Genomic DNA, 18738 nt, shown 5'->3' with positions numbered 1-18738 from the left:
ATAGGAATAGAAATAACTACTAGTTCAGCTTGTTTTGGAAGGCGTGAGAGGGCATCGGCTACTAAATTCTCACTCCCCTTTTTATAAATGATCTCATAATCGAATCCCAGTAGCCTTGTGACCCATTTATGCTGCTCTGGAGAAGAAATCTTTTGCTCTAGAAAATATTTAAGGCTTTTGTGATCAGTGCGTATTTGAAACCATCGACCAATTAGGTAGGGTCTCCACTTTGTGACTGCATGTATTATAGCTAGCATCTCCTTGTCATAAATAGATAAACTCAAATGGGAAGGGGAAAGAGCCTTACTAGCATAAGCGATAGGCCGACCTTCCTACATTAATATAGCCTCTATTCCAGCTCCAGAAGCATCAAATTCAATCACAAACATCTTGTTAAAATCGGGTAAAGCCAGCACGGGTGTAGTAGACATTGCAGTTTTCAAGAATTGAAATGCCTGAGTTGCCTCTTCTGACCATCTGAATGCATTTTTCTTTAGAAGTGACGTCAAGGGGGCACTAATTTTGCCATAATTTCTTCACAAACTTTCGATAATAGCCGATTAATCCCAAGAACCCCCTTAAAGCTTTGATTGACTTTGGAATTGGCCAGTCTGTCATCACTTGGATTTTTGAAGGATCAACTGCAACACCCTTTTGAGATATGATATGGCCGAGGTACTCAACCTCAGGTTGCCCAAAACTGCACTTGGATTTCTTGACAAAAAGACCATGCTCACGAAGAATATTAAAGACAGTTCGTAAATGTAATAAATGACTTTCTAAGGAATGACTGTATATTAAAATATCATCAAAGAAAACCAAAACAAACTTACGGAGATGAGCCCGAAATATATCATTCATTAAACTCTAGAAGGTAGAGGGCGCATTGGTTAACCCAAAAGGCATTACTAGAAACTCATAATGGCCATTATGTGTCCTGAAGGCAGTTTTCTGAACATCCCCTTCATGTACTCTGATTTGATGATAGCCTGATCGTAGGTCCAATTTAGTGAAGACCTGAGCTCCTCCTAATTCGTCCAATAGTTCATCCACTATTGGAATAGGATATTTATCTTTCACTGTAATGTTGTTAAGTGCTCGATAGTCGACACACATCCGCCATGAGCCATCCTTCTTTCTGACTAGTAAGACTGGGGAAGAATATGGGCTAACACTAGCTCGTATAACTCCTGTTTTGAGCATCTCTATGACAATCCTCTCTATCTCTGCCTTTTGGAAATGTGGATATCTATACGGTCGGACATTAGTTGGTGCCTTCTCGGGTAATAGTGGAATCCGATGATCATGACATCTAAGAGGTGGAAGTCCATGTGGCTCTGCAAATATATCTGCAAACTCTGTTAGCAATGATTCAATATTTCCAGCCGGAATGTTCACTGTCATTTCCTTTTCAATGTTATGCAATTGCACCAAAAATCCGGTGTGTGTCTTCCGAAGGACCCGCTCCATCCGATGGCTCGTGATAGTTGTAACCTTACCCCCACGTCTTCCTTTGAGAGTCACCTGTCTTCCATTAATAAAGAACTTCATAATCAGTTTAGAAAAATTCCAGGAGACATCACCTAGGGTTGATAGCCATTCAATTCCGAGCACCACTTCATAGTCTTCCAAGGGTAATAAAAAGAAATCCACAAATAATTCTTGACCTTGCAAAATTAGTTTTATCTTTGAGCACTTGCTGTCACAGGTTAAAATCCGTCCATCGGCGACCTTGACTTCAAATTTGTCACAATCTTCAATGTGGTAAGCTAATCGGGCTGTAATTTTTCTATCCATAAAATTATTAGTGCTACCCGTATCAATCAAAACAGTGACAGACTGGTGTTTAAGAGTTCCCCCAATTTTCATAGTTTGTGGATTAGAGTAGCCAGCCAATGCATGCACTGTATGTGTGACGGCTTCAACATCATCATTAATTTCCACTTCTTCATGATCGGAATCTGATACTTCTACTTCCGGTTCCTCCTCGATCGGTTCAATCATCAAAAGTCTTCCTTGTTTGCATCGATGCTCCTTACTCCACTTTTCATCGCAATGCCAGCACAAACTCTTCGCTAACCTTTCTTTGAGTTATTCTCGGGTTAGTCTGCTAGTGTTTTAGTTTCGACTTGGAGTAGATGAGGTAGGTTGCCTGCTAATCACCTGTTTATTGGCACCTCTATTTCGACGATATTCCACACTGATTTTTTCTTCATGTAGGCGTGCAAATGAAATCGCAACCATCATAGTGCGAGGTTGACGAGCCTTAACCTCACACCGGATCTCGGGAATAAGCCCTTCAATAAACGTACCCAGAAGTTATCGTTCTGACCAATCTCTAGTTTGGTTGGACAATCTTTCAAATCTACTCTGATATTCCAACACTGTAGAAGTCTGACGAATTTTGGCGAGTTGGCCATCAACATTCTCATATTCAGATGGGCCAAAGCGAACAAGAAGTCCTCTTTTAAACTGCTCCCACGAAGGAATTCCATGGCAAGTTTCATACCAATCATAACACTGGATTGCATCTCCATCGAGCTGGATTGAGGCCACTTCTACCTTAGATTCTTCTGGAGTTCTGTGAAAACGAAAAAAAATTTTCGCCCTAGAGATCCAACTGGTCGGATCCCCATCTTCCCATCATGGAAATTCTACCCTGATACGTGGGTAGTGTGTGTCACCATCCTGGGGCCCTTTTCCTGTATCTCTCGATCTGTTTAGCGTAGAACTTGAGCTTCCATCTTGTTGAAACCCGCTAAAGTGCTCTAACAAGCTCTTTTTGAAATCATGAAGAGTTTTTTGTAGCCGATTTTCAATTCTGGTTTCCAACGCTTCCATTTGTGCCTTCACTGAGTTATCGGTAGCCATTGCGTACGATTGCAAGTCGGTAGCGACAGCCGGCAGCAGCAAGGGAACCCACGCGACTGTGGCGCGGCTGAAACAAGGGCAGAGCAAGTGTGCTATGTTTCGGTTAGATGCAGAGCAAGGTGTGGCGCGGTGCTCTGTTTCGGTTAGATGCAGAGCAAGGTGAAGCGGCGGCAGCTGGGAGACGAGCGGCGGTCGTCGCACGGTGGCCCACAGCGGTGATGGGTTGGCTGGGCGGCAACGGCACTCGAGGGAAAGAGGAGTGCTGGAGGAGGCGCGGCTGGTGGAGGCGCGGCTGGAAACAAGGGCAGCAGCGGTGAGTTGCCCTGTTTCGGTCGCCGTGAAGAGGGGGGGGGGGGCAACCGGCGGCTGCGGCTGCGACCCGGGGGGGCACGGTGGCAGAGAAGTTAGGGCAGCGTCGCCGAGAGTCTCAACGACGAAGGGGTGGTCCGTTGGCAGGGAGACGGCGCCAGTGATCCTTCTCGCTCGAGCGAGACGGGAAAGCGAGGAGGAGAGGTCGCCGGCTGGGGGGCAGCGGCGGCGTTGGTCGATCGGCTGGGACGCAGCGCCGGCGGTGGAAAGGAGGCAGCAAGGGAGGGCGCAGCCTGCCGGAGAGCAGGGGCGGCGGTGGGCTGGCCGCAAGCAGAGGAAGCAGGGATGCGTGGCTGCGGCTTCTTCTTCTTCTCTCTCTGCTTTCTCACTTCCTTTCCCTTTTGTTTTTTGTTTTTTTTTTAGTTACGTTGCAGCGGGAACGTGCCGAGGATCGCCGCTCTGATATCAATTGTGGATGATAAGTACAATTCCTCGTCTCAAGGCCATCGGCTTTCACTATTGATCTTCTCTTTTAATTGGTAAATATCAACTAGCCTTATTACAATCCTTTCTCCTTTTTACAGGCTCAATAGAGAACCTTTACACCCCTCTTTTATAAAAGATCTCACACCTCTCATAAAAAGACATCTAAACTCAAGGAGGAAGAAACTGAATAATTTTCAAGAGTTTACAACACTTTTATTCTCAAGAATTCTTGCCCTTTTTTTTTACTATATCAAGCAAGTATGAGTGGGGTATTTATAGGCCCCAAATGACTTTAGAAATAGAGCCAAAAATTTAAATCTTCGATTTTCGAGGTACTAGCGGTACCACCACCTATATTGGGTGATACCATCGCCTACCACTTTGAGCAATAGTGGTACCACCGCTTGACACAACCTGGGAGACTATGTTTTGGTAGTACCACCGCTAGTCTGAGTGGTACCACTGCCAAACACTGGGTGGTATCACCACTGAATCTAGCAGTACCACCATTAGTTTTTTTGGAAAAATACGTTATGTACTTTCTAGCTCACAAGCGGTACCACCGCTTGGCCTAACGGTGTCACCGCCTAACCCAACCTCAAGTCATTAAATTGGCCTTCTAATAGGCTCAATTCAACCTTGATTCAAGCTCAATGGGCTCCTAATTATGTTGACATAGTTACATTCAAAACTAACTCAATTAAACATTTAAACTGCTTTAATCAAGACACAACAATTATAATCATAAAACCTACATTATTCAACATGTCATCTTATTCATATGGCACTTTGTCTGAACCTTCAGTGCATCGTCCTTTCCTTTGACATATTGCTTGATCCAATGACATGTTGACCTCCCGTAACATCCGATCTTCTTAGCGCAATACCCGATCCTTCCGGTCTAATGCCCGATCTCTTGACATGAAGTCCATCCTCTGGCACATCGACTAATCGTTTGGCCTGATGTCCAATATTTAACATGATGCTCTCCGACTCAATGTTTGATTCTACTTCAATAATTCAAGTCTATAGTCAAAGTTTCTCCTAAATCACTCATCTTAAATGCTTATTAGTTTATAACTTTATTAATTGATTTTGCCATCAAAATCCAAGATTCAACAACTTATAGTTTTAGAAGTTCTAAATCTAGCACAATTGATCATCAAGAGTGATAGCCAAACTTACGAGGGCAATTAAGTGTCAATAGAGGATCATCCACTCTCGGTATCATGAGAGAAATATCCTTTGTGATCTCACTCAGGCAAATCCTTGGCCATAGTCGATCGGATCGTGATGGATATGATAAACGTGAGATTCCAAAGAGAGAGGAGTTTTCTAGAAGAATCCGATTAGAGTGAGACTTTGATATATTTTATATGGGTCTGATAGCGTCATGCCCTGTATATGATCTATAGGATATTAGATAAATGAGAATTATAGATACATGATAATTGAGGATAGATAGATCCAATGGATTAGATCCTCCTATACTATTTTAGGACTATAGCGTAGTGGCATAGTACGTCTGTGGTTGATGAGTTAAGTAAATTATTATGAGGATACTAATTCACCAAGTCAGAAGGAGTTCTAACAGTGCTACTCACGGCTAGCTCAGTATTTGGGCCTAGATGATCACACATATATGGTGGACAAACACGACGAATAGAAGATCAGATATGGGATATCCGATAAGCCCCTATTTTAATGGATTCTTGGGTGAGACCTAATAGGGCTTAGAGTAGTTATCTATCGGAATCAAACTCAGAAGTAGGGATCCTCTTACGCACCTTGTACTTGCCCCTTATATGAGAAAATGGAGACCCGCGCTACCTCACCCATGTGCCTGCGCTACCTATAGGAATGCTCCAAAAATAGCATATATAATAATGTGACTAAAAAGAGAATTGAATCCTACTCTTTCTCTCGTATATAGTATCTTATCTTATTCCTGGAAACCTAGTGAATTAATATGCTCGGGTTAGGGCGGTTCTTCAAAGGGAGTTTCATCTGGTTTCCTTAATAAGAGGCGAGGAAGCAGAGCTAGAGAGTGCTAGTTTTCAAGTCAAAATTAAGATCTTTCTTCCTCGGCTTCCTCTCTTACTGAAGACCTGGAAACTATTGTAGTTACGATAAGGTTCTAGTTCTCTTGTTTCTATATTGGGTCTAACTCTAGTGGATTATAGAGAAGGTGCCTCTCGTTCAATGGTTAGTTCGAACTAGACCTGAAGTCCACTCGTACACTTGTTGATTTGAACTCACATAAGCTAGTTAACCCATCTTCGTATTAGAATAACAACTTATACTATTAGGAGTGGTTTCTCTATCCCCGCTAATGCTTTATAGTTCCCCCGGTTACCTCTACTAAAATAGATTCTATCAAAGCGGTTCTTTATCCCATTTGGATGGATTTGGATGGAGAAATACTTACTATTGTACTGCGGCTGATCCAATATCCATTAAGCCAGGGGTTATTAGATAAAGATCCAATACCCAAAAAGAAGGATCCAACATGCTACACGAGGAGGTGTGTCGTTACTTTATCTACTATGTGGATCACTGCTAGAGAGGAGTTTGCGAGAGCTCCTTCATCCACAGACTAGGATATGTAGTTTTGGGGATATGCGATATCCTCTATCTAAGAACGTCTCAATCACTTCATGTGGTTATGCAATTTTGTCACTCTCGAGTTTTACACTCTCAATCTTCATATGACAATTCGATAAATTTGTTTTTGGGAAACCAGTTTTTGTTGCGCATGTGATGCTCTTTGTAGTTTCCTAACACATATCTATCATATCTATATGATGTATCTCAAAATCATAATGAACTAGTTATGACAATTCTTAACAAGTCCACTAGATAAATCAAAGAAAATATATTGTTACGATTAATGCTTTCTTTATGGGTATCATATTTTATCGAAGTTTGACTTTATATCATTTGATATTGTCCTTTAAGTAATATTTAATATTAAAGGCTCATATATATAATAGATTTTTTTTTATAATTATTAGGTAATTCGATGAGTTTTCAATCATCATTCTAGCCTATTGATTTTAACTTTTTTTTATTATATTATACCACTCTTAAGAATCATCATTTTTTATAATTTATAAAAAGAATGAGCGATCCTTTTGATTCCTATATCATAATATGATTCTTTTATATATATAATATAATTATAAAAATAGTATATCTCCTTTCTTTTTATATTTTCTTAAAACCACTTATTATTGTTGCTCTATAAGTTTTGTTAATGTTATTTTGTTGTTTAGTGATTTGAGGAATAATTTTTTAAAGATAAAATAATAAAGAATTATCAACTTATATCCCCTCACTATTAAAATTAAATTTTAAGATTTTTACTCATTGATTCATCATTTTCTAGGAACAACTCATTTAAATTTTACTTATCCTTTATTTCTATTGTAGTAAATTTTAAATAAGCCAAATTAAGAAGGAAGACAAGTAATAATAAATTATACATAATTGACTCATTTATATTCATACCCAATATCTTTAAGTTTTACAACTTTATAAATCATAATGATGATATATTATAATTTTTTTAAAATATTATAATACTGAGTTATAATCAGTTCTTTAATTGAGGTGTGTATTAATGATTTATCAATAATTTTTAAATCAATTTTTTAACATTTCAATGCACTAGTTATATTTTATAATGAAATATAAATATTATTAGTAATTATTAAAATCAAACCTTTTAGATATTTTTGAATCATTTATTTTAATTATTTGTCATACAATAGTTAAGTGTAATCCTTTCAACAAATAAGGTTAATTTCTAACTTGTAGTGTAAAATTCACATGCTTAAGTCATTCATAATAATTTAATCCAAAAAATATAAAGATATTTATAAGAATATAATGAATGAATTATTATTATAATAAAATAATATAATATTAATAATTTGAGTCTTTAAGTAAATATTAAACTATTGATATCATCAATATTTTATCTTTGAGTAAAATATTAACATATCTAATGTTCACATAATATTTTATCATTTTGAAGGACTAATATAAAGATATCCAAAATATCAATATCTAATATTCACATAACATATTAATATCATTTTACTAAGTTTGATTGTACAATCCAAAAGTATAAGGATATCCAAAATAATATTATCCTACCCATCATATAATTATTTAAAGTAAGTTCTTTTTTAGGATTATCTAAATCTCTTGATTATGTATGTCATTGTGAATATTATTATCTTTAATATAAATTTGAGATTAATTTATTTATTAGTCCAAATCATTTTGATGACTACAAAACTAATATAATAATATAAAATATAATTTAAAATATTTATTATAATTAATATCTTATAAGTCTACCATCGTAAGTCATTTAGACATCTGCTAATTAAATAAAACTTAGTAACATAAGTTACAAATAATATTCATAATTTTTTTTAAATTTAATTTATATAAAAATAATTTAATAATAAGAAAATAATAATCATAAAAATAATTAAATATTAATCAGCATAAAAGAAAACTCATGATGACTGTAATCATGATAAACATAAATCATGTCTTTATATAAAATATATATTATTACATAATTTGAAGCATATACATGTGAATAACTACATAAATATCTAAAAATAATAATTAAAATTTAAGAGTCATAGGTAATAAAATTTTATCAATATACCATATGAGAAAACTATAATAGAATTTTATAATTTATATATATATTATAATTCTATCCGAAATCTTAAATTAGGATACTAAGCTCTATTTAAATGAACAAGTGGGGAATTGGGCTAAATATCAATCTAATTAGATCAATTAAAATTAAAGTTGACTAAAGTAAAAAAATAATCAAAATTTATTTATTTATTTTTAAATTTGATCAAAATAAGATTGATTGAATCTAAATCTAATAAAAAAACAATTGAGAATCATCCAAATTTGAGGCACAATCAAAATTAAAATTTGACCGAATCAAGATAGTCAATACTTTGAGTCAATAACCAGGTGTAATAGGTCAAAAGTAGGCATTGACTAAAGTCAAATTTTGATTAAAATTAAACTATTTAAAATTTAGTCAAAATAAAGTATTGATGAAGTCAAAATTTTGATAAAAAATAAATTAGTCAGAATTCCATCAAAATAAGATATTGACCAAAGTTAAAATTAAACAATTGTAACAAAGTCAGAATCGAAAGAATAAATTAAAAGAATAGCCTCAGTACAGTGTCAAAAGTAGGGATTTTGGTCAAAATTAAGGTTTTAATGTTTTGTGTCAAAATCAAACAGTTGCCCAAATCACACAGCCCAATCGCTGCAGGATTGTGGCTTCTCCGTCGTGTATGGTCGACGGGTGACCTCTATGGCTATGCTGTCACCGACGAGCAGCATCATCGCTCATACCGCCCCTAACACCACACATCGTCGCTCCTCACCGGTGGCCTCATCACAGCCGGCCAGCCGCTGTTGCCGCACGACCTTCATATCGTGGCGTCCTCTCAACGCGACCAGGGACTGCCCGGCATCCCCTCTGCCTGCCTTACCGACATTGATTTGCACCGCTGCCGACGCTAATCGGTGCAACCTAGCGAGCCCCCTTTTCAGCTCCCTCATGGCAGCTTCTCCTTCGTGAGGGTCGTCATCCACCACCATGCGAAGCGATCTGCTGCGACTTCCTCCGCTGCGGAGTCTATGCCTACGTCGTCGCCGCTCAACTACGGACGATTGTGCACTGTGACAGCGAAGTGGCTACCACAGTGCACAATCGTCCGTCGCTGCACTGCGAAGCAGCAAACAACGCTACTGTGCGTCGCCGACCACTGCCGCATGCGGTTTTACCGAACACTCGACGCTCCAGTATGGTCTATAAATCTGTGCATATGTTATCTTGAATTTAAACTCAAGTATTTTATGTAAGTGATTTATATTCAACAAAATTGTATATCAAATCATCGTAAAATTCTATCAAATATTACGTTAAGTGGCCCAAATAGTAAAAGACATATAAATCCAAATCATCACGTGAAGTTATCACTTGAATGAGTCTTAAAATTATTAGGTGAAAGAGATTATAATACCCCAAGACTTCTAGATCGAAAGTGTATAAAAACTTCAATTAACTTACAAGAATATGACATTTTAAGTTAGTACCTCAAATTCAATAAATTATTGATCAATTATCCTATTGAGCCTAATTGTGATAAATAATAATAATAACAATAACAATAATAATAATAATAATAATAATAATAATAATAATATACTTAGTATTAGCCGAGACATGTAAATATTAACAAATAACATATCACACCATAAATTCACTTTTAGGTTGGTCTCACATGTATAATATTAAAATTTGATTGTGGATTACATTCGTGTCGATATCAAATTCTTAAGTGAATGAAAATTAAAAATCTTTATATTTCATTCTACTTTAGAAGTGGGTGAAAACTAGCTTATAATGACTTAATTTTTTTGGTTAACGATTCAGAATAAAAAAAATAATAGACCAAGTATCCTATCAAATCATGTTATAATAAATAGTACGAGAACTAACACAATATCAAATACGAAGAGCAATCCGAATAGAAAAAATCTTCTTGTGGCTCGATTAGAGACACATTATGGTATAGGACTATCGTTAAACTGGGTTTAATATATATCATGTTATGTTATGATTTGATTTTAAGCTATATTTAATTCTTAATGAGAATATAAAATCTTTTATTTGGGGAAATAATACTCTCAAACTTAATCCTATATTCAAAGTAGATAAAGGCTTAAATTTGATGATAAGAGTCTATGGATGCAATGTTATTTAGTTGATGAGTTAATTATTGTATCCATATGATAGTTACACGGTTTTGTTGGCAAATCCTTTAATTTTCATATCTTGTGTATATTATTTTCATATCTTTTTTTTTCCACAGTCACGTAATAAGCTTCTTCCCTCAAGCATATGATTAAAAGAAACCTATATATATATATATATATATATATATATATATATATATATATATATATATATATATATATATATATATATATATATATATATATATATATATATATATATATATATATATATATATATATATATATATAAAAGCTAGTGGAAAGATCAAGAAGGCCTGACGATTTAAAAGAATGGCTTCTACAAGATCGAGCATTAACATTAGTGCTCGGGATGTCATGCTTGAAAGTTAGGGGCAAGGAATTATATGCCTTGACCTTTAGCAGTTGAAGAGAAAGGACTGTTAAGTGACTAAGAATACAAAATAAACATATCATCTTGATGACTATTACTTTAACTAAACATTTTATGCATGTTAATTCCTTGGGTGATTAACATGTTTCTAGGTACCCATCGTGCCAACCTCTGTTTATAATCTCATTATTTTATGTTTCGGCCTTCACCCATTAGGAATACAACCAAGTTTAGAAACAAAGGAACAAATAAGAAATTTCTTTGACTTTATTTTTATCCTTTTTATTGGTTTAAGAATCAGAAGGTATATTAAATTATTTTTTACTTTAATTTTGTCTTTTTCATTTTTTTTTGTAAAACTAGGAGCTGTTTTCCTTTCCCTCAATTTTTATTTTTCATCCTGAAGGCTAAAGTGGTATCATTTCAAGGGGGAAAAAAAGGGAACTTATAAGAAGTTCCTCTGACTTTATTTTTTTTCTCTTTATTTTCTTTATAAAAGTCAGAAGGTCTATTAAATTCATTTCAAACTTAAGAAGTGATGACATTTTAGGGAGATAATTATTTCTTATAAACTTTTGACCTTCCATTTGTCAAAGCATAATTGGTATTTTTTTAGCTAGAATACTTTAAATAAGAAAAAAGAAGGCACACATAAGAAATTCCTCTACTTCATTATCTTTTCTTTCTTTTATTTTTTTTTATCAAATTCAGAAGATCAATTAAATTCACCTCCAACTTAAGAAGGGATGTGATCAACATATGACAATTTAGCAAGAAATTTTTAATCCATTTTATTTATATATTTAAAAATTCATCTGCCAGTTTATTTCCTTAAATTTCTCCAATTCTATACTCTTAAGTGATAATTTCTAGCCACAAATTATTCATTTCAAATGTTACCTATAAAGGTTGGAAAAAAAAAAGGAATAAAAGAGAATCAGACTCATGGCTGGTCCAATTTAAATATTTGATCAAAGAGTTGGATCTCCTGATTTTTGCAAACCTAAAGAAATAACTCATGCAACAAGATTGAATGGGTTTTAAAATGCTTAGAAAATTACAATAATTTCCTCTCAGCCCTATTTGTAATAGTTACTAACCCAATAAAGATTTGTCCTTTAGACACTGGAAAATATCTAAAAGGATGTCAAGATCCTATCATTGTTATCATACATATTTTCATTCCAAAACATTGTCAAATTAATCGAGGTTTGGGTGGGTGCACATTAGGCTACATCATTGTAATGTTGGAAAGTCTTCTAAGTTTAGTGTTTATTGTTATTGTATAACAATAATCTCTCTCTCTCTCTCTCTCTCTCTCTCTCTCTCTCTCTCTCTCTCTCTCTCTCTCTATCTCTCTCTCTCTCTCTGTGCATGCTTGGTAGTCTTGGACCCCATCAACATAAAACCTTGTTCGGTGAACTTGAATGGGTCATCTCCGTAATGATCAAAATGGCATATGATATGCACCACTACTTTGCATGACTCATTTCTTAAATACCAATCTAAGGCTCGTTTCTTGGGGAAGAATAATAAATTCACTTGCACACGGAAAAGAAAGAAACATAACCATGCAACTCAAATGAGTTGGATCAGCCAAGAGTTATGCGGCTCCTCTTGGCTGCGACCATCTCATCACATAGAATACTAAAACAGGACCAAATATAGCCAAAATCAAAGTCAACCACACTCTTTTCTCTCTTTTTTTATTTACGTTTTTCATTTATATTTTCATATTGGATGTAGCACATATATATATATATATATATATATATATATATATATATATATATATATATATATGAGAGAAACTTTGCAGTTATTCTGTGACAAATGCTTAGAATAATGTCATGTGAGCACTGCCCTTCGATACGATTTTTCTTCATCGTGGGTTAGTGCTTGGCTTGTCTACCCACCAAATACAGAGAATATCGAAGGAGAAGAGATCGTGGGAAGCCACAAATTGATCACTACTCCAAGATTCATATATTTTATTCCTCTGAGAGTTCATCCTTTGACTGATGGAATTGTTTATGCAAAGTATGATTGAATCCACTCAATCTGAGGTGTGACATGCTAAATAAATATGTGAACACGACGTTGCAGGAATGTTTCCCCAGGAAAAGAAAATTATTTTGTAACCAACATTCCAAGTCTTCTGTGGATGAACCAACACAAGATTCAAGAAAGCTGTGGCCTGGCCTGGCCTGGAAAAAGCATTTTGAGACTTTTCGTCACCTCTTATCATGACCATAGATGGGAGGGACCCAGTAAAATGATAACAGAGAAGCAGCAGACCACCAAATCAAACACTCATACACATGTTCTTACTGATGATGATAAATCTCTTGGAGAGTGTTATAGTAATGGTGATCATAAGCCTAGTTCGTGATCTTTTTGAACATTCACCAAAAGTGATGGTCTACTTACTGACTTAGAAGACCTCTAGAGGCATATTAAGTACAGGGTTCTTCCTACAAATCAACTTCTTGTTTTCTCCATTTTGGGCAATTAACTTTGAAGGTACAGAAGCCATTAATCAACTGATTTGTCAATATAAAACCATGTAATTTCCAGAATATTAAGTCCTTCGAGCCTCATTCTTCCATCAAGATAAGAGTTGGTCCTCCTCTAGCTCTTATATCATGACACCACCCTGTGCAAATACATCCCTTGACTAGGTAGTGTAGAAGCCATCAATCAACTGATTTGTCAATATACAACCATGTAATTTCCAGAATATTGAGTCCTTCGAGCCACATTCTTCCATCAAGATAAGAGGTGGTCCTCCTCTAGCTCTTATATCATGACACCACCCTGTGCAAACACATCCCTCCACTAAGTGCCATTCTGAAGGATTTGCCAACAGGCTATCACCTCCTGTCATCCACTTTCTGTCATTTGAATCCAAGATTTCCATAGAATCTTAGCAATTGATCTCCTCTGTAAAGCAAAAGAGCAACATACTGTGGAGAAGAGCTTGCAAGCACCAAAAGTTTATGCGAGGGAAAGGCTTCAAACTGATTGCAAAGCACAGAATTCTGGATTTCAAATAACAAAAGAAAGGTAAGTGATAATTCCTTTTCCCCAACGGCATGCTTTTTTCGATTGCCATGCCTGTTACTTTTTGTGTCCTGAAAAGAAGCAGCAGAAGCATCATGTTAGCCTTTGCCTTCGAAATTAGCAAACTGAGTTCTATGAATCTGCTCTAAGATATAGAAAACAAAAGCAAGCCACTTACCACAGCAGAAGCAGCAGTGCTGCTTCTCAACCTGTTGTGTTATCTAGCTTTTATGTAACTGGTTCCAATCAGTGAGGTGGATTCCTGGTTCTCATGAGCAAGGCCTTGCAAGAATAGCTTGGTGAGTTCTATCTGTTTCTTCTAGGATTTGTCAGTCTGCACAACACTGCATAGATCATTTTCATCTAAACTCCCTACAAATGAGTTTGTTCTTTTCTTTGTTGATTACAAGAGAACAGTTTTCCAAGATCTTTAGCATTACCTGTTGTTTCAAATATGGACCATCATCAACAACCAAACACTAAATACCGAGAGCTATTTTCCTTTTATTACCACCATATCTTGTACTTTGATTGCAGGTTTGGCAAATTGGAGTCACTGGAATTCTCTCCATGGATAGTTCCTCAGTGTCTGATGATAACTCGGAGCTGGATTTCCATCCCTCCTCAGATCGGTTGACAAGATCAAACACAGATATGGGATGCTCCACCCCTGGATGCAATTCGATCGACTACAGCCGCACAATCTCCACAGTCTCAACCTACTCTGAGGTCAACGATGAGAACAGCAGCCCATATGATCCCCCTCCGGTTGGATGGCCAATCTCTAAGCTTGTCGGACGGGCATCACCTGATTTAAGCAAACATGGAAGAAAGAAGACTGATGATATGCTCGACTGGAAACCAGGATCTCAAGATATATCACTTTCAGGTAAGTGTACCATATACCATGAATTAGAAGTAGCAACCATTCCATGCCATACCTTGTTCTGATTTTTCTGTTACCACCAGAGCTTGAGATGATGAAGGAGAAGTTCTCAAAGCTGTTGTTGGGTGAAGACATGTCAGGAGGTGGCAAAGGAGTTTGTTCAGCTGTAGCACTTTCAAATGCCATTACCAACCTCTATGGTAATGATTTACTCACTGCAGTGTCAAATCTTCTTCTCTGTTGTCTCTGAGCCTACAGATAAAGATCTTATCTGCAGCTTTCTAATTTAGCATTTCCTCATATCACAGCTACTGTATTTGGCCACTTCTATAAATTAGAGCCTGTGTCACCTGAAAAGAAGAACATGTGGAGGAGAGAGATGGATTGCCTTTTGTCGGTCTGTGATTACATAGTTGAATTTTTTCCTTCTTCTCAAACCTTGCCAGATGGGACTACTCTTGATGTGAGGATCATTTACCATAAGCAGATCAGTTATCAATTTTCACTGCTAATTTGGCTTTATTTCTGATATAATTTTCTTACCTTTCCAGATCATGGCAACAAGACCAAGATCAGATATCTACTTGAACCTTCCTGCACTTGAAAAGCTAGATGCCATGCTACTTGTAAGTTTCTGTCACCAATTTTGGTTTTTGATATTTATCAACAAGGAATCAATTAACATGAGAAGCTTCAATCACTGAAAACAGAAACCTTAAAACATGGATAGAAATTCAGACAACATAAGACTAAGAGGAAGAATGCGAGAGATTAGCTTATTGAAAGCTGGTATGATCATGCAGGACATACTGAACAGCTTTAAGAAAACAGAATTCTGGTATGTTGAAGAAGGCAAACAATCACCAAGTGCCTCCTCAAGGTCCTTCCGTCGGGTAGTTCAAAGAAAAGATGAAAAATGGTGGCTGCCTGTCCCATGTGTTCCTGACTCTGGCCTGTCCGAGGAAGCACAGAGGGCATTGCAGAAAAGGCGTGATTGTGCAAATCAAATCCACAAAGCAGCCATGGCCATCAACAATAGCATACTAGCTGAAATGGAAGTCCCAGAGTCATACATGGCATCCCTTCCAAAGGTAAGGTGATCCTTTCAAATTTGCAAATTCACATCTGCATCTAAGAAGTACCAAGTGGATTCTATTGTGAAGATGTAGAGTCTCCAACACCTGCTAACCTTATTACCATTAAGCGCTGGAAGAAAGATTCCCTACCTGCACAAAAACAAAGATTCGAAGAAAGTCACAGAAACACATATTTCTTTCATGTTTCATTTCAAATTTGCAAATTCACATCTGCATCTAAGAAATATTAACTGGATTGTATTATGAAGATGTAGAGTCTTAACACCTGCTAACCTTGTTACCATTAAGTACTGGAAGAAAGATCCCCTCCTTGCACGTAAACAAAGATTAGAAGAAAGTCACAGAAACACATATTTCTTTCATGTTTCCTTTCAAATTAGCAAAATCACCTCTGCGTCTAAGAGATATTAAGTAGATTTGTATCATGAAGATGTAGAGTCTCAACACCTGCTAAACTCATTACCATTATGTGCTGGAAGAAAGATCCCCTCCCTGCATGAAACAAAGATTAAAAGAAAGTCACAGAAACAAATATTTCTTTCATGTTTCCTTATTAAGATTCAAGAAAAATAGACCCTCTTGACAGATCGTGACGGAGATGAAACATGCACCTGAATAGGCAGTAAGACCAAAGTTTGGTTCGTCAGTTAATGCTGATGGATATCTGGTTTTCATTCTTCAGAGTGGCAGATTAGGTGTAGGAGATTCAATCTACCGCTACATGTCAACAATAGAGCCCTTCTCTCCAGATCATCTTCTTGATGGCCTCAATATATCTTCAGAACATGATGCACTTGAGATAGCAGACCGTGTGGAGGCTTCAATGCATGTATGGTGGCGAAAGGCAAGCATGCATACTTCCAAGTCATCATGGGATATGGTCAAGGATCTGGTGGCTGATGAAAACAAAAATCAGATACTTGCATCTAAAGCAGAGACTCTCCTGCTATGTTTGAAACAAAGATACCCTGGCCTGTCACAGACAACTCTAGATACCAGCAAAATCCAGTACAATAAGGTAAGGACTTGAGGCTCATCAAATTTATTTCATTTAATAATGTTCACAGTTCGCATCAGTATCATAGTAGTTGTTGGTACAAAATGTGGCTAGCATCATCTTATATATAACTTAACTCATAATCATCAACCCAAACACATTGTGCACAATAAGCATTAAGATTACTATGTTTTGCTTTTCTTGCAGGATGTTGGACAAGCAATTCTTGAGAGTTACTCAAGGGTACTGGAAGGTTTAGCATTCAACATTGTTGCATGGATCGATGACGTTCTTTTTGTGGATGCATCTGTTAGAAAACGGTTAAGAGCAACTCAACAACGAAGTCAAAAAGAGAGTCTTCTTTAATACTTTGGCTATTCATTGACTTAATAGATGTAGTACTGACCATAGAAGTAAAGGATTTCTTTGACCCTGAAACACCATAACTTGTAATGGTATAATCATTTGTTGTCTGACCGACAACATTCAAAGAACTATTATTTTCATTTTGAAGCTTTGTATCCTATGACTAAATTCAGTATCCAAGTAGGATTAAAATGTATCTCAGTTTATGTGTCTTGTACAGCATGTCTCTGGTTGCAAACACAATGGAAGCACATTGAACTGGAGTATGAATTTTAGTTCTGGGAACTAAGGTTCAAAATTATAAAAATCATACTCCTGATTCATTTATGACTATTAAAGTTATCCATTTAAAGGAAAATAATCAAACATGAACCAAAAACCAAAAATAATCATAGCGAGTCAGGGGACAATGTGGCCTCTTTCATTAAATTGTATGTAAATTGCCTAAATTAACCACAAATCAAGATTCCCATTTTAAAACTTGCTGAAAATGGATACTAATATGTTCAAAACTATCACACCACTATTACTAATAAGTTCCACACAGACATACAAAACATTTATCTTAATACAACTGCAGAAATGGCCCTAGATATAAAATGTATTTGGACAAAGTTTCTACATTCGGAAAAAGGCAACAAATTGAACTGCACAATGGCCTTAGATATTCAATACAACAAACCTCGGGTATCTTCAATCTCAAACATCCCTAGTAGGCTCTCAACTCTGAAGCTCATCTTCTTGCTAACCTGAGCAGGACTCACTGTTTCTGCCATTTTAAAAGAGCTCAGGACTCTAATTCTCTCTCTACTTCTGTTGTAATTTCTCTTTTTGATGGTTAATGATTAGTGCTCTTTCTTTTTCTAAAAGAAAAAAGAACATTAAGCATAATTTTAGTAACCAAAATTAGGAACAAAATCCTTTTTTTTCAGAAAGAGAAAACTATATTAGCGTTTCAAAAGTCTACAAAAGGACTTATTAAGGTCACTACAAAAAATGGATGTAAGATCCGAAGGAAACTGCTCCTTCCAAAACATGTCATTCTCCAGCGTGCATGACATAAGCAGGCATACGACCATAAGTGTGCCTTAAAGCAAAGAGCTTTTTGTCCAGTGTGCATGCCTGCAATATTTGCGAAGCAAATGAATGTGGCAGCCAGTGATGCAGCATAACTCTTTTCCACACAATGAACATGTTAATTTACGTTTGTTGATGTCTGTTTTAGGTCAACATAAATCAGAGGGTGCTCCTATCAGAATGAGGGTCACAACCACATGCAGGGGTGCAATTTCAGAGACTGAATGAATCCCGGGACATTGAACGCATTTGCTGCTTAGTGTTTTCTTTTGACTCTTTTCTTGATTGATTGCCAGCCCATGACGCATAAAAAAGGAAATTGGTGCCTATTCAGCTCAAGAAAACTAACAAAACAAGACAAACAACTCAA

General features: G+C 36.3%; 1 protein-coding gene across 2 annotated transcripts; it reads left to right on the top strand.

The window, feature by feature from the left end:
• The first annotated feature begins 13543 nt into the window (after positions 1-13543).
• LOC135612817 (rop guanine nucleotide exchange factor 3-like) lies at positions 13544-17492 on the top strand. 2 transcript variants are annotated; one of them, XM_065109529.1, is made up of 8 exons: positions 13544-13948; positions 14483-14834; positions 14915-15031; positions 15140-15294; positions 15383-15457; positions 15635-15922; positions 16611-16946; positions 17133-17492. In XM_065109529.1, exons 2-8 carry the CDS (start codon positions 14516-14518, stop codon positions 17289-17291), a joined length of 1449 nt encoding a protein of 482 aa, XP_064965601.1. In that variant the 5' UTR covers positions 13544-13948; positions 14483-14515; the 3' UTR covers positions 17292-17492. The 2 variants fall into 2 exon arrangements, with proteins under 2 accessions (XP_064965601.1, XP_064965602.1); XM_065109530.1 differs by lacking the exon at positions 13544-13948 and adding an exon at positions 13980-14244.
• Positions 17493-18738: the final 1246 nt, after the last annotated feature.

The sequence above is a fragment of the Musa acuminata genome, chromosome BXJ2-5 (assembly GCF_036884655.1).
Source record: "Musa acuminata AAA Group cultivar baxijiao chromosome BXJ2-5, Cavendish_Baxijiao_AAA, whole genome shotgun sequence".
NCBI classification, from domain to species: domain Eukaryota; kingdom Viridiplantae; phylum Streptophyta; class Magnoliopsida; order Zingiberales; family Musaceae; genus Musa; species Musa acuminata.
This window is presented reverse-complemented; position numbering and strand designations above follow the sequence as displayed.

Coding starts and splice junctions, on each gene's coding strand:
- LOC135612817 (XM_065109529.1), top strand. CDS start 14,516: ATGGATAGTTCCTCAGTGTCTGATGATAACTCGGAGCTGGATTTCCAT. Junction 15,032..15,139: donor TGCCATTACCAACCTCTATG/GTAATGATTTAC, acceptor CTCATATCACAG/CTACTGTATTTGGCCACTTC. Junction 15,923..16,610: donor ACATGGCATCCCTTCCAAAG/GTAAGGTGATCC, acceptor TTCATTCTTCAG/AGTGGCAGATTAGGTGTAGG.